General features: G+C 36.1%; 4 protein-coding genes across 5 annotated transcripts; all 4 read left to right on the forward strand.

The window, feature by feature from the left end:
* The first annotated feature begins 1089 nt into the window (after window positions 1-1089).
* LOC114761458 (probable 6-phosphogluconolactonase 4, chloroplastic) lies at window positions 1090-2454 on the forward strand. The gene is made up of 3 exons (XM_028950825.1): window positions 1090-1454; window positions 1555-1690; window positions 1827-2454. Exons 1-3 carry the CDS (start codon window positions 1090-1092, stop codon window positions 2304-2306), a joined length of 981 nt encoding a protein of 326 aa, XP_028806658.1. The 3' UTR covers window positions 2307-2454.
* Window positions 2455-3173: 719 nt separating this feature from the next.
* On the forward strand, window positions 3174-5232 carry LOC114761437 (6-phosphogluconolactonase 3, chloroplastic). Its single transcript, XM_028950793.1, has 3 exons — window positions 3174-3682; window positions 3833-3968; window positions 4598-5232. The coding sequence occupies exons 1-3, from the start codon at window positions 3330-3332 to the stop codon at window positions 5060-5062; spliced, it is 954 nt and encodes a 317-aa protein (XP_028806626.1). The 5' UTR covers window positions 3174-3329; the 3' UTR covers window positions 5063-5232.
* A 1642-nt stretch (window positions 5233-6874) lies between these two features.
* Window positions 6875-8845, forward strand: LOC114761447 (probable 6-phosphogluconolactonase 4, chloroplastic). Its single transcript, XM_028950813.1, has 3 exons — window positions 6875-7065; window positions 7210-7345; window positions 8155-8845. The coding sequence occupies exons 1-3, from the start codon at window positions 6899-6901 to the stop codon at window positions 8623-8625; spliced, it is 774 nt and encodes a 257-aa protein (XP_028806646.1). The 5' UTR covers window positions 6875-6898; the 3' UTR covers window positions 8626-8845.
* Window positions 8846-16212: 7367 nt separating this feature from the next.
* On the forward strand, window positions 16213-20021 carry LOC114761490 (GTPase-activating protein gyp7). 2 transcript variants are annotated; one of them, XM_028950862.1, is made up of 6 exons: window positions 16213-16398; window positions 16476-16910; window positions 17543-17678; window positions 17776-17825; window positions 18025-18078; window positions 18237-20021. In XM_028950862.1, exons 2-6 carry the CDS (start codon window positions 16750-16752, stop codon window positions 19480-19482), a joined length of 1647 nt encoding a protein of 548 aa, XP_028806695.1. In that variant the 5' UTR covers window positions 16213-16398; window positions 16476-16749; the 3' UTR covers window positions 19483-20021. The 2 variants fall into 2 exon arrangements, with proteins under 2 accessions (XP_028806695.1, XP_028806694.1); XM_028950861.1 differs by having other exon boundaries at window positions 16213-16910.
* The last annotated feature ends 1828 nt before the right edge of the window (window positions 20022-21849 follow it).

Genomic DNA, 21849 nt, shown 5'->3' on the forward strand with positions numbered 1-21849 from the left:
ACAGCATATCGCTTCCTTCCAGTAGTAGTAAATGGATCCGTACATAGTTTATTTTGCTTGATCTGACTAACACTTGGTAAACAACGTAATCATTTTGACATAAATAAGGTTTAGACTTGCAAGTATTCCATCGAACACTCTGCTAACTCATCCAACACAAGGCGCAGAGCTTATTGTCTTCACCAAATCCACTCTTTTACTCTTTACCTCCCAAACGACGTGGTTGTGCAACAAAGAAGCTCCTCCTCCGACCTCATCAGAGCTACAAGATTATCTTCTTCGAGAGTGATGATAAAGGCTTCATCAGCTTCTCAGCTTGACTATGAAAAGTTTATTATTATTCACGTACGTTTCATTTTCTCGATACTATTAGTTCTTTGTGAACATGTGGCCCATTTCATTTCGATTTAGTGTACAATACGTGTATTTTGAGTATCCAGAATCTTTCGATCGTCAAGTCCTTGTCAATTATGTACCCATTCTTTTTGGTGAATGTAAGGGATGGGGAATTAGATAAGCAACAAGAAATTATATTCTTTTGCTACAACTTCATATTATAGATCCCAAATCTATAGTTCGCCAACTAAACAAGACGCATATAAGAACAAATTCCAAAACGGACTTGCACTGAGCAAAAACAAATTACGACTTTGCTTTATGCAAAACACAACGCCTGGAATGGCAGAACGGTATTTTAAATTTGACCCAAACTCTCGTCTATTTAATTATGTCTCCGTTGAGTCAGTTGGATTTCCTGGCCATTGTTAATAACTTTCTTGAATGTTCTTCAGAATCCATGAACGATATATCTCGCCCTGTAAGATACAACAGTTAAAGAATAGTCAGGTCATTCTTCGCTAAACTAGAGCATTCATGTGCAACGCATGTTTCTTCCATTGCTGGCGAAAGGATATACCCGTTCTTTGTCCTTTGCTTAGCTTTTTTTTCTTCATAAAGATTTGTGCTTTGCTTCTAATATTTAGGAAAGAATAAAAACCATATTGACATAAATATATATATATATATATATGTATAAGGGTGATGAAATCAGAAACTGAAACTCAGTATTTCGATTCAATACCCTTAAAAATGGCTTTCTCTGCAGTTTTCTCTCCTTCATGCACCCCAAAAACACAGAGCAGCTTATTGTCTTCAGCAAACTCTCCATCTCTTTGCTCAACGACGTCGTTTCTGTCTCTACCCCAAGCAGGACGGAAATTGCTCTCCCAGCCCCTGAGGCACAAAAGGGTTTCCCACATCGAGGTTAACACCAAGAGGTCTTTTGGCAAAGTGAAGGCCTCAAAACAGAGCTTCGAGAACGTGGAAGTATTCTCCAAGGAGCATCTTGCTGTGACTTTGGCCCATGATGTTTCCGAACTCTCTAAGAAATTTACAGAAGAGAGAGGGGCTTTCACCGTTGTTTTGTCTGGTGGATCTTCTGTCAAGTACCTCAGGTGAACACTTTTTTGGACCGAGAGCCACTCGACTTATATACTCCTCGTGTGGTGAGAAAGTTTGATAATTTTTTTTTTTCTGGGTTTGATGACTTCTCAGGAAATTAGCTGAAGATCCATATGTTGGTTCTGTTGATTGGTCTAAGTGGCATGTTTTTTTAGCGGATGAACGAGCCGTACCAAAGAATCACCTGGAAAGTAACTACAAGCTCGTTCACGATAGATTTCTCTCCAGGGTATATATGTTCCCTACAAAATTCATGTGTATCTATTATATATGACTTCATGTCTGTGCACACATTGCCGTGTTCTATATTATTGCCCGACAAATTTTACTGTAAGTCTGATTTGGTTTTTAACGTTGTTGGGGAGGTGCGAATTCCTGATTCCAATATACATGCCGTTGATGATACCCAACCAGCTGATAAAGCAGCCGAAGCTTACGCGGAAACTGTGAGAAGCTTGGTTGAGAGCAGAGTGATAGCTTCATCATCCACTGGGCTTCCAAAATTTGACTTGATGCTGCTGGATATGGGTCCTGATGGCCACGTGGCTTCTCTGTTCTCAGGTCATCCTCTTCTGCAGGAAAATCAGAAATGGGTTGCCTTCCTAAGGGACTCACCAATTCCACCGGCAGAGAGAATCACTTTTACGTTGCCTGTGATTAATGCTTCTTCCCGCATAGCAATTGTGGTCTCGGGGGCTGGGAAAGCAAACACAGTTGAGTCTGTATTGGAAGATGATCAGAAAGGTTACAAGCTTCCTGTTGAATTGGTATCCCCTGTTGATGGCCAATTGAAGTGGTACTTGGACAAAGGTGCCGCTTCTAAGCTATTTAACCTGCGCGTGTAGAGCAACTATATTAGTCTCTCTGGTTTTTATGTGAAGCTCTGATTAGCAGTGCCTTTGTCTGGCACCTCTCAGTTAAATGTACAAGGGAAAGATGGAATGTAAAAGCCTAGTTCTTTGAGATATGAACTCGAACCAGTCTTACTATAAACTCTAGAAACAATTATTAGTATTTTATGAACTAGAACAGGTCTTATTATAAATTAAATATGAAGTGCGCGGTTTATAGTACTCTTCCAGTCTTTAATATAAGACCCATTTAACTAATTTGATTAGATTAAGAAAGTTAGGTAAGTTAGTTAATTGTAAGAAATATGACATATTTTTCCTAAAACACCGTAATCATCTTTCTTAATACCTCTCTCCCTCTTCTATTTGATTATGGTTGAGGGAGTATATATATGAGTAATTTAGAAAAAATTGATAAATATGAAAAATGCACCTTATATTTAGAACCAAAACTAACTCAATAATTAGGTCTTATATTAAAGACCGAAAGAGTATTTTGCTAAAACTATCTAGGTGTTGTCATTAAAGTAATTTATATTAGTTATACAAAAAGTTTTACTTTAATCTTAAATGTAAGCATTAATTTAATTTGTCTCCCATCCAAAATATCTCTATTTATTATACATAGTAGGGATTTTCTTTCTTATCAAACTCTTGTATAAAGATGGGAGGAAATTTAAAAAATAATATACAAAAACATATTTCATCTTGGCACCGTCAAATTGTATTATAATATGCTTCAGTTTTCCATTAAAAAATTAAGCTTCCTACAAAAAACAAAACAGAAAATAGTAATCAATGGGAACAATATGTTACCCGTAAATTGGAGCTTGTAACGAAGCCAAGGGTATGATCTCATTCACAGGGGTCAGAGCGTCCCTTTTCTCAAGCGAAGCGTCACAATTGGAATGGTACTTGCAGGTTTCGTTCATGTGCGGTTTTGTTCCCAATTCCATTGACTAGTGATAAAAGCGTAGCAACCACTCTGCTCCTGTAAAGAGGGTGAGCGCTTTTTGAATGGCCGCTGGCGCCTCCCCTTTGTTTTCCCCGTCTGCGCGAATCCTAAATCCACCATCATCCTCAACTCCTTCCTTCTTCTCGCCCCAGCTTTCTCATAAATTTCTGAGTCCCGCTCTTACCAATAAAGGGGTTTCTCTGTTTTGCGTGAATCTCAAGAGATTTTGCCCCATAGTGAAGATGTCGACGGCGGAGACTGCAAAGTCAGTGAGCAAGAAGGTGGAAGTCTTCGAAACGGATGAGCTGGCCGTGTCTTTGGCCGATTACGTCGCCGATCTGTCTGCTAAGTTCACTAAAGAGCGAGGAGCTTTTACGGTCGCTTTGTCTGGTGGGTCGTTGATTCATCATCTCAGGTCAGTTTACTATCGTGCCTTCTCCGTTTTAGAATGCTCCGATTTTCTTTTCCGATGGGTTTTTGTACCAATTGCAATGGATTAGCTTGGGGAGTTTGTTGATCTTAGAACATGAATAGTAGTTTCTCACACGGGGAAATTTTATGTCAGGAAACTGGTGGAACCGCCCCATGTTGATGCTATTGAATGGTCTAGGTGGCATGTGTTTTGGGTGGATGAGAGGGTAGTGCCTAAGACTCATGAAGACAGTAACTACAAGCTTGCTTATGATGGATTTCTCTCCAAGGTATATTGATCACGAATTATTGTGTCATAGAGGATTTAAGTTTTCTACTGCTAAGGAATTTATTAGTGTTATTTTTTTTCCCAAATAAAACAGCATTCTTGTTTCATTCCATTGTGGTAAGAAAGGAGGGTTAGTTTCAAGTTTAAAATGTGGGACTTTTAACTGGCCCTGCTTCTGCCATTGAAATGCGTATCTGTTTGAGTTGAGGGCGTTGTTAAAAAATATAGTGAGTAATGCCTTCGAGGAATCGTATAGAATATATTTTCCTCAAAAACCTCTTTTGAAAATATTTAAGTGAAGAAGTGAGCCCAAGAATAAAGTATCACAGAGATGTTACTAAACTATGGGGTTAATTGTGATAAGTGAACATCATAATCTCACTAAACACTGTTTAGAATTTCAGAAGCCTTCCTTGTTTGATTGAATAGTATTCTCGATGTTCACAAGTCTGATATGTAAATTCTCACTAGTTCTGAAGCCTTCCTTTTTGGATTGAACGCCATTCAGAGGCTATTCATATCTATAATGCTTTAAAACACTACAATTGGCTGTGACATAGTATCTTTCTGCATCCGATGCTTTATGGTCAAACTTACCAGTTAATGCTTTCTGCATGTTTCTCTTGGCAGGTTCCAATTCCTCCTGGCAATGTATATGCCATCAATGATGCCTTATCAGCTGAGGCAGCAGCTGATGATTATGAAACATGTGTTAGACACTTGGTCAAGAACAATGTGATAGCAGTATCATCAGTCAGCGGGTTTCCAAAATTTGATCTGATCTTGCTTGGTATGGGCCCTGATGGGCATGTGGCTTCTCTGTTCCCTGGGCATCCTCTCATGAAAGAGAGTAACAAATGGGTTGCCTTCATCAAAGACTCGCCAAAACCACCCCCGGAGAGAATAACTTTTACTTTTCCGGTCATTAATTCTTCAGCTTACACTGCAATTGTATCAACCGGTGCTGGTAAAGCAGATGCAGTTCACTCTGCACTTGGAGCCACCGAGAATTCTGATAAGCTGCCTGTTGCATTGGTATCGCCTGAGGAGGAGTTAAAATGGTTCTTAGATAAAGGAGCAGCTTCAAAGCTGTAGATCCCTCAGCTAAGATATGGATCCACGTGTTGTGCTTGTGTATTTGTGTTTGTACTGTTAATTTTGATGTGAGAACAATTTTGATGTCTCAGTGACAGATAACCGGTGGAAAGGATTTATCCTTGTGGCAATAAAAGAACAACTTCAAGGTCCAAACGTGTTATTGGGAAGAAACCTCGCTCTTTTTATTATTCACACCCACACTAATGACCATGTATTGTTTATTCAGTGTATCAACTATAATTCAGAATGGGAATACAAAAAAAAAAATGCATCCAAATTTTGCATCACAGAATAAGTTTGACGACAATGACGACAAACTGATAAATTTTGGTAAAAAGCCTACCTTACGTTGAGTGAATTTTAATTATTAAGTTAGTGGAGGTGAACTCATATGATGATAAAATTTAATGTTATATCCAGTCTTAATTATAAGATTTTGTTTGTAGTTCTGATTCTAATTATAAGATTTTATTTGTAGTCATAAACAAAGTCTTATAATTAAGATTGGAAATGATATATTAGATTACAACCTGTGGTGGACTGGGCTTGGAATTCTGCTGTTAGGAGATGCTGAGGGTGTGGAAACAGAGAGAAACCACCGCAAGTCTAATTTCCACGGAAAAGAGAGGGGAAGTGGGGGAAGAAAAGAGGAAAGAAAATTAAATTAAATTAACAAAAAATGACCCCCTTGTTACGGCAGCGGGGGCAGGAAGGGGCATGAATTTGGAGTAGAAGTGCGTTTTGTTTCACATGCTGTTGCGTTGCCCGGTCCAGGGCCTAATGATGATTGTTGCCTAGGACTCATTGTGCGTGGTCACCTCTTTTTCTTTTTTCTTTTTTTTTTTTTGCCTTTTTTGTGGATAAAATGCAGTGTTGCTCTTTGGATCAATATTGATGTGAGAACGGAGATACTGCTGAATTTTGATGTCTCAGTGACAGATAACCGGTGAAAAGGATTTATCCTTGTGGCAATAAAAGAGCAACTGAGGGTACCACTTCAAAGTTCAAACGTGTTATTGGGAAGAAACCTCGCTCTTTTTATTATCCAGTCCACACCCACACTAATGACCTTGTATTGTTTATTCAGTGTATCAGCTATAATTCAGAATGGGAGTACAAGAACATACATCCAAATTTTGCATCACAGAATAAGTTTGACGACAATGACGACAAACTGATAAATTCACTGAGTGAATTTTAATCATTAACTTAGTGGAGGTGAACTCATATGATGATTAAATTTTATGCTACATCCGGTTCTAATTATAAAATTTTGTTTGTAGTCATGTAAACAAAGTCTTATAATTAAGATATTAGATTACAAACTGTAGTGGATGGGCTTGGAATTCTGCTGATAGGAGATGCTGAGGGTGTGGGGACAGAGAGAAACCACCGCAAGTCTAATTTCCACGGAAAAGAGAGGGGAAGTGGAGGAAGAAAAGAGGAAAGAAAAGTAAATTAAATTAACACAAAATGATCCCCTCATTACGGCAGCGGGGGCAGGAAGGACCATGAATTTGGATTAGAATGATAATGTGCGTTTTGTTTCGCATGCTGTTGCGTTGCCAGGTCCAGGGCCTAATGATGATTGTTGCCTAGGACCATTGTGCGTGGTTGCCTTTTTTTTTTTTTTTTTGGCCTTTTTTGTGGATGAAATGCAGTGTTGCTCTTTGGATCAATCTTCGCGAATCCTAAATCCATCACATCATCAGTTCAATTCGTCCTTCTTGTCGCTCCACTTTCCACAGTAATTCCTGTTTCGAGCTTTTCCCTATAGAGGGGTTTCTCTGTTATAGTTAATCGTGATAGGTTTTCCCTTGAGTGAAAGCTTCAATGGCTGAGACTGCAAAGTCCGAGAACAAGAAGGTGGAAGTCTTCGAAAAAGATGATCTGGCCTTGTCTCTGGCCAGTTACATCGCCGATTTGTCTAATAAGTTCACTAAGGAGAAGGGGTCTTTCACCATCGTTCTGTCTGGTGGCACCTTGATAGATAATATCCGGTGACTTTTCTATTATTTATTGAAATTTTTTTATTTTTCGTCTCATATTATAATGCTCCGATCCCCTTCAATGGGCATCATAGCAATTGCGTTGTATTAGCTTGTGGGGTTTGTTGATCGTGTGGTTTCATGTTGCAATTTCAGGAAACTGGTGGAACCTCCCCATGTTAATGGTGTTGATTGGTCTAAGTGGCATGTGTTTTGGTTGGATGAGAGGGTGGTGCCAAAGACTCATCAAGATAGTAACTACAAGCTTGCTTATGATGGATTTCTGTCCAAGGTATATTTAATTATTGATGACGAGTAATCTATCAGGCCTCGTAGGAGATTTCAGTATTTAACTTCTGAAAATAGAACAATATTATTCGACTTTGAGGTTTATTTGCAGTTGTCGCAGAAATTTTAGTTTCGTTCATCGCGGTAAGTGGTGATAAGTTCCAAGTTCAAGTTGAAAGCATGGTTAAAAACAAGTAGCATGTTAGAAACTCTGTTAAGGAAGTAGATGGAACAAGTTTTTTCTTAGAAGTTTGCCTGGAAAAATTCATACAGTGAGGAAGTGAGTAGGATACAAGTATCAGGGAGATACACTTAGGGTGTTTAGATACCCCAATAATCACTTTTTAGAAGCACTTTTCTACAAATCGAGATAAATTTATTTCGTATACCGTAAAAACATTTTTGAAATTATTGTTTTGATCTTACCCAAACACTCCCTTAAACTTGGGGTCATGGATGATAAGTGTACATCCTGTTTAAAAGATCAAAAGCTTTCCTTGTTGGAATGCATGCTGTCATGTTCGCAAGTTTGATGAGTAAATTCTCATATTTATTGAATGATGTAAGAGGGTAAAGATTTCAGGCAAGTTGAAGGCACTCTCAACTCTTCAAGTTATTTAGTTTATTGTTTGGAGAATGCTACAATTGACTGGACATGAACTTTAGATGAACTCGTTAAAAGTGCGACCTACTATAAATTTCATGTCGCACATAGAAGACAGATATATAAATTTACCATCTTCCCACTGTCCTGATTGGATACTCTGTGATCAGCCTCACCTGCTAGTAATTTCTTAATGTTTCTGTTGGAAGGTGCCTATTCCTCCGGGCAATGTTTATGCCATCAATGATACCTTGCCGGCGGAGGGAGCGGCTGATGATTATGAGGCATGTCTCAGGCGGTTGGTCGAGAGCAAAGTGCTGCGGTTATCATCGGCCACCGGATTTCCAAAATTTGATCTGATGCTGCTGGGCATGGGGCCTGATGGGCATGTAGCTTCTCTGTTCCCAGGGCATCCTCTTGTGAAAGAGAGTCAAAGGTGGGTCACCTTCATTAAGGACTCTCCAAAGCCTCCGCCGGAAAGAATAACCTTCACCTTCCCGGTGATCAATTCTTCTGATTACATTGCAATGGTGGTGACTTCCACTGGTGCTGGTGAAGAAAATGCAGTTCATGCTGCACTGGGAGGTTCTGAGAATTCTGATAAGCTGCCTGTTGAAATGGTGTCACCTGAGGTTGAGCTAAAATGGTTTTTAGACAAAGAAGCAGCTTCAAAGCTGTAGATGCCTCGGCTAGGCAGTGAGTCTATATTGTGGGTCTGTAATGTTCATTCTGATCTGAGAACAAGAAGGCCACTGCTGAATATTGACATCTCAGTTTTAGATTATCGTATCATCCTTATGGCTGCAATAAGAGGACAGATAATTTGAGTGCTTAATGAAGTTTATGTGTTTAAAAAACCTCATTACGCTTCGGTCCCCAGTTTTTGCTTTTTTTTTTTTTTTTTTTTAACTACTTTATTGTATATGAGTGGTCCCATCACTTAGTTGGGCAACCCGTCTAGCTTGATCAACCGATCCGGTCAGGCTGGTATAGTTCTTTGCTCCGACAATTTTCCGCCTGGACCGGCTTGGGCTGGGTCAGGCCAGGTTGTCCGGGTTTCAAGATTCTGATGTTCGCTTGTGCCGTAGTGGTGGCGGTGATGATGATCACGCTAGTTCGTTAGCTTACCATGTAGCCTTTTGATCGTGAATCAAGACCGTCCATTGAGTGTGTTGTCCGTTTGCTGAATGGGCTGGGTTGCTTTTAAGGTTTTAAAAATGGGCTGGGTTCTTCTAATCCCCACCCCAGAACACTTGTCCGGATCTGTTTCGCCTGCTGACAATATTTGTGCATCCCGCGAGGCAAATTCAAATCTCAAAAAATATACTTGTTAGAAGAGATGAAAATTTTTTATGCTTTAAAACATTGAAAAACGAAACTTTGATCAAGTAAAAAAAAAAAAAATTTTAGGGAAATTGCAATGAGGTCTTATGTAAGAAACATATTTACAAAAACATTGGGATCTTTTTGTTAATATGTTCCCATTATGGAATCATATTGCATTTCTTTCTAATTTCTTTTGCTAAGGATGGCTCTGTGCAGTTGTCTCGCCTTACGATTTCTCCTTTATTTATCAAAATAATTGTGACTAATAAATATGTATAAGAATTTATATATACAAATTTAAAATACAAAGATCATATATCAATTAATATAATGAACATTAATTTTGAAATAAAAATCATGTATGAGAATCAATCTATAGATATCTATTAATTTTATAATATTAAAAGAGCCCGCACCGTGGATTTTTGGATTGAACACAATGTCTATTTTATTTTTAGCCATTGTTCATGCATGAGACGATAAGAAAATCCACACAAAAATATTTTTTGAATTTCAAAATTTTAAATCAGAAATTTCTTTAAAAAAAATGTGTTTCTGTTTACCTTTTAAATATATTTAATTTTTATTAAAGTGGAGTAAACAAGACTAGTTTGAAATCTTAAAATTCAATAGTTTTTTTTTTGTTGAGATTTTCCTTCTCTGATCAAAACTTAAATAAAATAAAATATAACAATATAATATAATAAAAAAAATCTCGTGCTATACTATACTCTTGAAAGTGAGTAAAAATGATAATTAAATAATAACAACATGACGAACATTGTTTTTGAAAAAATGAAAATTCTTTTCTTCTTCCGTAAACAAACGGACCACCCGGATGGGTCAACTCTCCGTCCATATCTCTTTCGCATGACCCATTCAGTTGGCTAACCTATGAATAAATGAGCATCCAGTGACGTGAGGTCTTGGACTTATCCCATTGAAAATTCTTCAAGAAGCAGACATATTAGCCATTTACACTCATAAATTAATTAATTAATCCACCTTATCTAACTTGATTTTCTCACCCAAAAAAACGTAATTAGGCATAGAAACCTAAACATCCAGATCTGTTCTTGGAGGAAACCTTGGTTTGTTGTGGAAGATGGACCTTTGGACCTTAACAGCCACTCCAAGAACATTCACTTACAACTTGGTCTTTGTTAATGACATTACTTAGTATGAGCACATGGACGTGGACATTGAAATTTTGGCTTCTTTAATCTCACACTACTCCGTTTGATGTGTTCCCTTTGAGGTTTTAATAATATGGCTTTGGCTTTTGAACCCTTTTGGTTCTTTCCACGTAAGGTATTCCTTGGTATGTCATGTAGACCCTCCATCCATTTCCTCAGACATAAACGTACGTCAATGCTCTGTTCAATAACATAATTATCTCACGTTTTAGAGCGCAACCTGGGAAAAAGCAAAATATAGCATGAGTAAATTAAAATGAAATCAAGAAAACAAATCCCTTATCGTAATGAGTATAGAAATAAGTTGGAGAAAAGAAGCTGGGCAGAGAGGGAGAAAGTGAGTTGAAAATGAAAAGCAGAATTGAGCGGCCAAGACACAATAATTATAAAAGAATTATGAAGGGGCGTGCTTTAAGAGTGCAAGTTGTTAAGGGTGGAGGGGCAAAACTTACAGCACACCCTTTTGAAAATGGTGGGTATTGTCACTGTCCCATATAACACAAGACCCCCCCTTCTCTTTATCTTCTGGAATCTCTCTTTTATCATTGTGGTTTCCATCAAAAGAAGAGCACCATAACGCATAAAGCAACCAAGCTTCCCCATATTAATTGCTACGTGCATTTAATTTTTCTTTAACAGGTATAGGTATCTTTTTATTAAAAATAATTCTATTTAAAATATTATTGTGTATTAAATATGAATATTTTTTTAATAAAATTTTTAACTTTGATCCGTTACGTTAAGAGAAACTTGCCCATTCTACTAATTAATGAGCGTTTAATTTAACACAACTACATACTGATTAATTTGGCTACTTTCTCAAGCAAACCGGTACCCTGTGACTTTTCTTCTAGTATCACTGCTGCTTCACGTAACATATAATTGAAGTACGTACGTTTTCAGGACGCTCTATATATTGTATTTTCATATTAATATTGCGTCCCCAAAAAAAGCCAAACAAATTAATTCACCATGCATGCAAAACTTGCGTTCGTGATCACCTTATTAATTAATTTCCTGAGCTTGCGAATTTAATAGCTGAAAAAAAGGCCGGAAGGAGTGGTAAAAAAGAAATAGTGAGAAAATCCCGCTTCGTGATTAAATATTAAGACATTGATTTTCCGCACCATTCGAAGTTTCTAACTCCCCTAATTAAGCTACCCTGTCCACATGCTTGCCCTAGACACGGAAGGACACATGCATGAAGCGTCTCAAATCTCAATTCTCAGATTCCTAAGCAACACCAAACGTATATTTATAACGTTAAATATTTTAAAATTTAAAAGACAACATATTATCTTCTCCCGCATGCCAATAATCCATTTGGCACAAAACCGGCATCCTCACTCTTGCGCCTTTTGATTCTTTCTTTCTTGTTTAATTTTTAAAATCATTTGAAATTTAAAGAAAAAATTGGTAAAATGTTTAGATTTTCACATCTTATTGACAAGAAAAATTCGATATGTTTATACGTATAAAAAATATCGATACACAAAAATTTTCAAATAGCATATTTTATTACCTTTTTTTTCAAATTTCTATGGTTTAAATTAGTTACTTGTAATAAATATGTGTTATTTTTTCTAAAATATCATTACTAATTATATATATTAACTAGAACTACCATTTGATGAAACATTTAATATGTGCAACTACTACGAGGACTATCTTAAAAAAATAAATAAATATAAGAGACAAAATAGATTGAAATCTTATATTTAAAATTAAATTAAAAGTTAAACTAGTTTTTATATTAAAAACTAAAAATAATATATTGTAAAATTGATCTAAAAATTCTTTTTTTTTTTTTTTTTGGGGTGGTGGGATGAGTGTGTGGCCTGGCTGGGGAAGGCTCCTGTTAATAATGGCAAGGCCACTTTCTGTAAACATGGGATTTAAGACTCCGAGATTTGCAAATGGAAAAAGCAATGGGATGGTGGATCTAAAGCTGCCTTCATCATCACAAGTTGGAAAGATTCAGGTCAACCTAATAATATAGGCCTGATTTCCCTTTTATTATTATTAATTACTGATAAAAAATATGTAATTTTAAAATATCATGGACTTGATTAAAATTATAAAGCCTGTCCATGTCAATAACAAATTAACGTTCTCTATTGCCCACGGTCGTTTCTCAAGGCGGCAATTAAGGATGACCATCCGACAAGCTCAACGAATGTGGCCTTCAATGTTCTCTTTCACACCCTCTTTGTTCATATTTAATGGAAAATAATCAAATAAATTAAATAAAAACATTTAGACACCCTATATCGCATCTCACTCGCCTGTAGAATTTTGGTCCCCACTGTGTTTCTCTTTAGAGATTATACTTGATTCCTTAAAGTTATTTTCTTCGTGTATTAAAAAAAAAAATTCTCATTTGGGCAAATATATAATATCGATAAATAATACTAACAGAGGTGATATCAAAATAATAATGAATGCGGTAAACAAATTACTTCCATTTTTTTGGGGGGCAAACATGCTTCCATTTTTATTCCCATTCTAGATGAAAAGAGATATGACTGTACCTACATTAAAAAGAGTAGTATAAACCAAAATAATTAAACTTATTTTTCTAATTTTATTTATAAGTCATTTTTAATATTTGCAAACCACGAAAAACCTCAAATTTCATTAACTTTCATTTAAAATTCAATAATTTTTCAACATTATCCCTATTTAATATACATTATACCTTATGTAAACAAAATCGTCATAATAATAAATAAAAGATAAAACTGTATATCTATACAAAAATTTTTTTCAGTACCTTATAAATAAGACCAGAAAATATCTTCTCTCTCTATCTTATAAATAAGACAAGAGCAGTATATAATTTCTCTCTCTCTCTTTTTTTCCCATCCAACGGACAGTTATAAATAAAATTTTTCTAAACATAAAAATAATAGGAGTGGACTTTACTTTTCTCAGCAAGATCTTTTAGCGTTTATCTGCACCGGTGTCTAGATCATCTTGGTTTTACTTATTTCTTTTTCTTCGTTAGCATGCAATTTTATCTCTTTATATATCATTTTATTGTTTAACTTTTTTATTTCCCCCGTCTCCTTTTTTTACTTGGCTTGGTGCCTTGGACATCCAAAGTGAAATACCCCGCCCCCATCCCTGTTGACTGGTGTTTGGGGATTTGATCTTCTTTCTTAACGCGAAAGTCGAGGTTACTTTAGATGATAGTCACTACTACTGAGGACCAACTTTTAATTTTACTTTGATTAAAGTAACAATATATATATATTATACAGAATTTATTATAGTTATGGTGATTCTTTTATAAGTCCCCACAGTATATGAGAAAGTATGCTTGACTCCATCTACATTTATACATGTAAACATACATTTACACAATTAGTTGATTAAATGCAGTTTGATAGACGAGTTGTATATTATTCTGTGTGAATACTATAACTTTCTTTTTGAAAAATTATCACATAATTTGATGGATTGATATTCATTCTTGGGAGAATTACAATTAAGTCCCATTAAAAAAATTACAAAATAAGTCTTAGATGTTGTTACTATCTACTATAAGACTTATCATTACAGGCTGCTCAGATTATTATTAAAATTTTTTAGTAATTATTTCTCTTTTGTGAGATTTGATTGTAATTCTCTCTTCATTCTTTTGATACTGTCATCTCCTTTTCACCTCAATACTTTGAGTATCAATATGGCATACGTATATCTTCAGTCATATTGTCAATAATGATTGTATTTAACGTTGAATGTTTGTTGAATTCAATTGGTAAGAACTTAACATAATCATAGGTTTAAATCCCGTTACTGACGTGAGAATTTTGTTCATAAACAATTTATAATAACTTTTTAAATATTTTTTGAGCCATAAAACATGTCCTACCCTTACCTTGATTTACACTTTGGTGCATTTAAAAAAAAAATATAGGAGTAATGTATTAATCAAACTCTGGGGGAATGGAGTAATAGTTTTCGCATATTAGCTCGATCCCTTTAAATTAAAGCCCTTAGTCATGCCCTTGTACAAGTCAATAAACTAATCATCAAGTTGTGCTTCAACTTGGTGCCACTGAAACAAGCTACTTATCTGATCTTATTTATAAGGTACTTCCAGCATATTTTACACAGACAAAAAAAAATTTTAAACTTCATTAACTCATTTAAAATTTAATGAATTTCTAACTTTATCCCTATTTAATATACATTATACCTCATATAAATAAAATCAACACAATAATAAATGAGAGGTAAAATTATACATCTATATAGAAAATTTCTCTCAATACCCTATAAATAGGACTAAAAAATATTTTCTCTCTTTGTCCTGTAAATAAAACCAGAAGAGTACTTTTTAAGTCTTCAATTCGTGAATTATTTTTGTGTGGGGTGTTCCAAGAGTCACATACTCCATCGTTGAAGCAATTAATGGGCTATTGGGAGGATTTGTTTTATATTTTAGTTCCTAAGTGACGATTGAGAGCCTTGAACGATTCTTTTATACATACATGCACATATATATTTATATATATGACCTCCCGCGTAATACTGTTTTCCTATATGTCCCCTTAAAAATGTCAACCATTTTTTTTATCACTTTGGTTTGGCAATGCATGCTTACGAGTCTTAAAAAAACTACATTTACCATAAGTGAAGATTAAACTCTTTTCGTATATTTATTTTGAAAAATCACTTTAACAAATTAACCCAAACACCCCAATGGCTATTTCGGTTTTTTTAACGAATCTGCTATACGACATTTAAGGATTGACTTTCTCTGTTATCAGAAGGCAATAACGGTGCAACTTTAAAATACCAGAGCATGTGGGTTTCGGGTCGAAGAATGTGGATCATTGACCCGGTTAATCTTTGATTAGATTTTTGTTATGAGATTCTGTTTGCTGCGTAACCAGGCTCCAAATATCTTCCACAACACCCAATTATGAAGCCAGAACATGTATGATCAAATCATGATCATTTCTCTAAGTAATTACAGTCTGTGGATAAACATAATTGACCGGGCAGGCCAGCCATTCAATTTACCATCAATGCAGAATTATATTGTTAAAAACTTGTGACTCACGATTCAGTGTTTTTCATTTAGTGAAAATTAAGCGTCTTTGACACTGCAGGATTAATGCTTACCAAATATTTGTCGTCACCATGTGCACGGAGTATCTTTTATGGTTGCCCAAAAGAAAGGAAAAAAAATCATGTTTTAATCACGTTTTATTTAACAAATCTTAACCGTTAATTTTTGTTTCACTAATCATAATTGGATTGACACAGTGATATTTAACTTGCATCGTATCAGTTTGAGAGCTCGTATTTTATCTATATAGGAAAATTTACAAAAATAATTCTGTGTATTCGCACATGTTTACAAGCGCGTACAGAGCATTATTATTTGATTTTATTTAGTTGCTATATATGCGCGAGTGATTAAAAAACAAAAAGAAAATCGTCATGCTAAACTGGAAAGATCCTACTGGGTAAATCTTAAATTTAAGTTGTTCACCATAGTAAATTCTGAGTCAAAATTTACTTGCTATGATTGGATTAGCAGGACAGGAAATGATAGAAAGGCTATTGAATGATAACCGTATGGTGAAAAAAACTTGAAAAAGTAAGGTTGGGTTGATAAGTTGATATCTTTATGCCAACGACATCGTTTTTGTCCGCCATGGATTGTTTCCAAGTAAAGCCGAAAGCGGACACATGCTTTAGATTCTTCCCTAGTCTTTCATTCGCCTCAAAGTCCCTTCGCTCTCTCTCTCTCTCTCCATCGGGAGAGACAAGGATAAAGAGTTGCCCTTTCTCGCGACAAAATCAAAGTGCAAAAGCAAAAGAAACCGAAGCAGTTGGTTCTCTGGAAAATCTGGAAGAATTCGTCGTGGTTGAAGAGGAAGGAGCAGAAGAAAGCAAGAGGAGAGGAGGAGGGTAAGGGCATTCTCGTAATTTTACTTTCCGCCCCCTTATTCCTCCTCCATGTTCACATCTACTCACTTGATTACCAGCGGCGGCTGCAATAGTTACCGTACTATTTTCTCCGTCGGCGGCTCTCGTCGATTCTCGTTCATGATCGGGGCATCGGTGCGGTTGAACTTGAAGGCGGTCTTCACGGCCTTGGCTGCGGTGGCTCTGGTGGCTGTGATTTTCGACGGTGCTGGTAGGTGAAAGGATCTGATGAAACTGTAAGAAGCGAGAATAGAGCCACGACAAACCTGCGTCAGGCGTAGATGATAATGTTATTGATTCCGATTTTGTTCCACTGAAAAAGTGTAAATATAGATGAATCCCCTCAGACGAAGCCAACATTCATCTGCGTCATCTTCGAATTCCTCTCCTTCTTCTTCCTCGTCGTCGGCGTCTTCGTCGTGGATCCATCTGCGTTCGGTTCTATTCGTTGTCACTTCTTCCTCGCCGGCTTCCTCTTGTTCCCCCTCTGATCGGTGAGTTATTCTGCCCTTTTGATCTTTCTTTTTCGTTTTTCAGCTCCAAGAGTTTTTTGAAACCAGATTTCTGTTGTTTCTATTTTGCTTGTGTCAGATCTCCAGTCATTAGCATCCTTAAATCATACTATTAGTGCCATCTTAGCCTGATCAACTAGTATATTTATATTAGGTTTGTGCTTCTTCCTTTTTTATTTTCTCTTACGGGTCTTAATTATTTGTTCAGCTGCATTTTGCTCTTACTTTTACTTTCTACTGCTTGATTGACTGTGTGTTTCGATGGCCTTACTCTGGTGAGTGAACCATTCGTCTTAGATTATGAGTGTTTTTGTCCTTTTATATGAGTCCAGACTTAAACTAGAAGATGAAAAAAAGAGAGGGAGAGAGAGTCGGATCTTTCTTATCCTTTTTTTAACCCACCTCTTCGGTGGTTGCCTCTTAATTTTAGGAGTTCCGTTCCTCTTGTTTCAAGTTATCTGTTAGTTCTAAGCTCTATTTCTTGACCAATAAAAGGCTCTACTTATCTTTCTGAATAAATGAGAGTCTGAATCACCTACTAAGATTCCGTTGGTGAAGGACTTGGAGCTAACACACTGGCAATAACGAGTCATTCTTTTCTGGAGAATTTTCAGGGGCCGGCATAAATCACCATGGTCACGCAGGAAAAGAAAACGGGTGCTTTCACCTCAGCAGTGGAAAAGCTTGTTTACGCAAGATGGGAGGCTACGCGATGGTGGAATTAAATTCTTGAAAAGAATTCGCAGTGGAGTGAGTTTATCATTGTTCTGATCTGGAGTTTAATGTTGTCTTTTTCATGTCCTTTTCTTACATTTGAAATTGAATACATTATAAATGAATCATTCAGGGTGTTGATCCTAGTATTCGGGCAGAAGTTTGGCCATTTCTACTTGGAGTGTAAGCATGCTGTTTTAACTTCATTTCTATTGCATAGTACTATTTTACTTCCCTGTATACTTTGGATGAACCTCAATTTTTGGTACATAAATACTTAAATCTGGTTCTTCCTCGTATACTATATTACCTTTCTACATGTGTATGTTATAGGAAAACTTCGATTAATTTACTGAATATGTAATTTGTTTTTTTAAAACAGCTATGGCTTGGACAGCACCAAAGAAGAAAGAGATGCCATAAGAACTCAAAATAGGTAGGATTACCATTTTGATCTCTATACGTATGATTGTTGATTGCATCCATGCTTTGATCTATGATTTTTCTTTACCCTCTCAACTCTATTTTGTTTGTTATTTCCCCTTCTGTTGGGTTAAACATTGTGGTGATGTCATGCCAAATATTTGAACACAGAAAGCAATATGAGAAACTCCGCAGACGATGCTGGCAGCTCTTAAAGCACCACAATGGGCGCTTTAAGTTAAATGAAATTAATGGAATCAACTATGGAAGAGATAGTGGGAGTCTCAATCAAGGCTCTGGTTCTCCTAGTTCTGAAGATGTAACCAGTGCTAGGGAATCTCTTTCTAGTGAGGAAAGGAGCCCAGAGGTCGAATACTCAGATGATCCATCCGGTGCATTGTTGGAAGGAGATGTTGTTTCTAATGTTATTAATGCTGATGCCTCTGCACTGGATTCTGATTACTCGGATTCCGACTCATCCGAAGAGCCTGAGGAGATTCAAACTTTCCCCTCTATGGATGATCAAGAAGATAATGATCCCAATACAGCAACCAAGGAAGGTTCTTCTCCTTTTCAGACACAAGTCTCATCAAAACTGGTAACTAATGAGGATTTTTGCACGTGGCAACGGATTATTCGACTTGATGCTATACGTGCTAACACAGAATGGATTCAATACTTCCCCTCTCAAGCTGCGGTATCAGAAAATCAGGCACGATGTATTGCTGAGGCTGTTGGCTTGAAAGATTATGGTCACCTGAAGCCTAGTGAAATCTTCCATGCTGCCCGACTAGTTGCTATACTTGAAGCGTATGCACTATATGACCCTGAAATTGGCTACTGCCAGGGTATGAGTGATCTACTATCTCCTATTGTTAGTGTCATACCGGATGATCATGAGGCTTTCTGGTGTTTTGTTGGTTTCATGAAGAAGGCACGGCAGAATTTTAGGCTTGACGAGGTGGGCATTAGGAGGCAGCTGAATATTGTTGCAAAAATTATCAAATTTAAGGACTCTCACTTATATAGGCACCTGGAGAAACTACAAGCAGAGGATTGCTTTTTTGTTTATAGAATGGTGGTGGTATTGTTCAGAAGGGAACTGTCATTTGAACAGACTCTCTGCCTTTGGGAAGTCATGTGGGCAGATCAGGCTGCGATCAGGGCAGGTATTGGGAAATCTTCATGGAGCAGAATAAGGCAGCGTGCTCCACCAACAGATGATTTATTGCTCTATGCAATAGCTGCTTCGGTATTGCAAAGGAGGAAGTTGATCATCGAGAAGTATAGCAGCATGGACGAGATCATTAGGGAATGTAATGGCATGGCCGGGCATCTTGATGTTTGGAAACTGCTAGATGATGCACATAACTTGGTGGTCACCCTGCATGATAAAATAGAGACATCGTTTCGATGACTGTAGCTGATAAGTAAAATTGTTTATATATTCTCCCCTAAAGATCTCGTCTGTTGGAGGCCTCCCAATTAGTCTCCTCTGCGCCAATGAGTATGCGCTGCAGACTTCATCAACGCGCTCCTACTTTCAAGGCTTGGCTTCTGTGATGGTGGACGGTGGTGATCATATGGGATGGAAGTTCTTTGCCCCTTTGGCTCGCCTGTGTTTTTTGTTTTTTGCTCCCCTCCCCAAGAGAAAAGTTCAGTCACGTCTTGGAATCCTCCTCTTATTAGCTTCTACGAAATCTATTTATTTTTATTCAGAAACATGTCTCCTCATTCTCTGCCTCTCTGGAACACAATAGCGATGAGCGGGGGCTTAAGTTGTGACCCTAATCCAAAGCCTGGCTCATCAGCTGCTGGCTAGATTGCAGATTAGATTATCTGAATACCTTAGAAGGTACTTAATGTAGCAAGGGAGATGTTGGTTATTCAGGATACTGATGCCTGATGATGGCAAACGCAACGAAATTAATCGACTGAGATTGTTGGCTTTGTTAAGGGTTTGGTTTCCCGCTATTTGGTGAGCAAATTAAAATTAATTAATGGGTCCGGTTATGTCTTGCAGGGAAATGTCTCGGTTTCGGTTTCGGTTGGGTGGGATGGAAAAACTTTTGAAAGTGTAGAACGACGAGAGTGTTTAATATAATAGTGAGCTGGAGATTAATTTAATTTTAAATATAAGATTTTAATTTATTTTTTATGATAATTATACTTGTTAGAGAGTTATTATTAAAAGGTGGTTTTAATGTTATTTATTATAAATAGTTAGTTAATTTTTTAATATGTGTAAATTAGTTACTTATCTTTTACATTAAAAATTAGATATGGTATTCTTAACATATGCTATTTTCTTATGAAATCTGAAAAAAGAAAAAAAAAAAAAGAGAAATTAATGTTCAAATTTCTTTGTAACTTAATGATTTCTCTGGAGATTGGCCTAGTGTTTGGCTTGACGTTCGTATTTGGGTTTTTCAAAATTTAAAACTTAGAAATAAATTTTAATCCTTCAAATTTGCACTTATTTTAGTTTTGGTCTTTTAAATTTCATGATAGGTTTTAGTTTTTCAATTTTTTTAATTTAAAATATTAGTCTCTATAATTTAATAAAAATTTGGATTATTTTATCTATTGAGAGAGTAAAATCAAAATAAGAACAAATTTAATAGACTAAAAATTATATTATATTAACCTTATATCGAATAAGAAAATTTAAAAAGAAAAAAAAGAAAGAAATTGAGAAAAAGAACTTCCTTTACTTTGGATAGGAGGCATATCAATGTGGCAATTCACGTGTTAATCCGTAGTGGCTTTCGTATAAACAGTGTCAAACCGTGCGTGACGTTTGTTGATCTTAAAAACAATGCCGGGATCGACGTCGTAACAGATGAAACTAGTCGAGAGGAAAGGTTTGGGGGCATCACATTAAATATTTTGTTAGGTAGATCCCCACTCTTGAAACATTTTTTCACTTGATATTCTAAAATATTTTGTAGCTTATTTAATATTTTAAAATATTTTTTTAATGCATCCATTATTTCAAAAAATATTGAAAAAACATTTAATAGTGTTTTATATACATCCATTTAATGAATTTTTTGAGGAGTTAGCTACAAAGTTAAAGTTGCTTATAAAATAATTCTTTAAAAGCCCAATGGCTTGTAAAAATTAATATTTTAATAATAAAATTACATCACAAAATATTTTAAAGTGCTGATGTACATAGAAAAAACACTGTAAAATTAAGATTTTGGATGTATCATCAAATATTTTAAAGTGTTGAATGCATGTAACAAAATATTTTAAAGTATTGTATATATTTTAATCCGAAAAAGAAGTCACAAGGGTTTTAAAAAATTTTGAAACTAAAGAAGCGTAAATTAAAAATTGAGCTAAATGTTAACAAACCATTTTTTTTAATTTTACCTAAAAGAATTTCTTACACACTGGGCCTGTTGAATCAAAGTGATTTTATGGATAAACTTGTCTCAAACAAATCAAATAACCAGTCCTATCATGGCTATCCAAGTTAATAGGAAAGGCACATGAGAACCAGTACCCGGGCAACTTTATCACAAAAGCAAAAAAAAAAAAAAAAAAGACGTTCTAAAGATTTAACTTGACCAGAGCAACGAGGACAAAGAAGAGGAAAGCTCTCTCTCTTAAAAGAGGTTTTCTTTTGTGGCCACAGAATTAGTGCAAATCCTGCAGGTAAAAATGTTCGACTTAGGGAGGGTCATTTTTCTCATTTTCAATATACTATTAGATATCAATATCTGTTTTCAAAAAAGAAATAAAATGAAATAAGGGACTTAGGGGTGTGTGCCTA

Source organism: Neltuma alba, unplaced genomic scaffold (assembly GCF_004799145.2).
Source record: "Neltuma alba isolate B1F8T4 unplaced genomic scaffold, ASM479914v2 tig00011122_pilon, whole genome shotgun sequence".
In the NCBI taxonomy this organism is placed as follows: domain Eukaryota; kingdom Viridiplantae; phylum Streptophyta; class Magnoliopsida; order Fabales; family Fabaceae; genus Neltuma; species Neltuma alba.

Excerpts from the sequence above, each read along its gene's own strand:
- LOC114761458 (XM_028950825.1), top strand. The coding sequence starts at position 1,090 with ATGGCTTTCTCTGCAGTTTTCTCTCCTTCATGCACCCCAAAAACACAG. Across the intron at positions 1,455-1,554 it reads TCTTCTGTCAAGTACCTCAG|GAAATTAGCTGAAGATCCAT; the intron begins GTGAACACTTTT and ends ATGACTTCTCAG. Across the intron at positions 1,691-1,826 it reads ACGATAGATTTCTCTCCAGG|GTGCGAATTCCTGATTCCAA; the intron begins GTATATATGTTC and ends GTTGTTGGGGAG.
- LOC114761437 (XM_028950793.1), top strand. The coding sequence starts at position 3,330 with ATGGCCGCTGGCGCCTCCCCTTTGTTTTCCCCGTCTGCGCGAATCCTA. Across the intron at positions 3,683-3,832 it reads TCGTTGATTCATCATCTCAG|GAAACTGGTGGAACCGCCCC; the intron begins GTCAGTTTACTA and ends ATTTTATGTCAG. Across the intron at positions 3,969-4,597 it reads ATGATGGATTTCTCTCCAAG|GTTCCAATTCCTCCTGGCAA; the intron begins GTATATTGATCA and ends TTCTCTTGGCAG.
- LOC114761447 (XM_028950813.1), top strand. The coding sequence starts at position 6,899 with ATGGCTGAGACTGCAAAGTCCGAGAACAAGAAGGTGGAAGTCTTCGAA. Across the intron at positions 7,066-7,209 it reads ACCTTGATAGATAATATCCG|GAAACTGGTGGAACCTCCCC; the intron begins GTGACTTTTCTA and ends TTGCAATTTCAG. Across the intron at positions 7,346-8,154 it reads ATGATGGATTTCTGTCCAAG|GTGCCTATTCCTCCGGGCAA; the intron begins GTATATTTAATT and ends TTCTGTTGGAAG.
- LOC114761490 (XM_028950861.1), top strand. The coding sequence starts at position 16,750 with ATGAATCCCCTCAGACGAAGCCAACATTCATCTGCGTCATCTTCGAAT. Across the intron at positions 17,679-17,775 it reads TGAAAAGAATTCGCAGTGGA|GGTGTTGATCCTAGTATTCG; the intron begins GTGAGTTTATCA and ends TGAATCATTCAG. Across the intron at positions 18,079-18,236 it reads GCCATAAGAACTCAAAATAG|AAAGCAATATGAGAAACTCC; the intron begins GTAGGATTACCA and ends ATTTGAACACAG.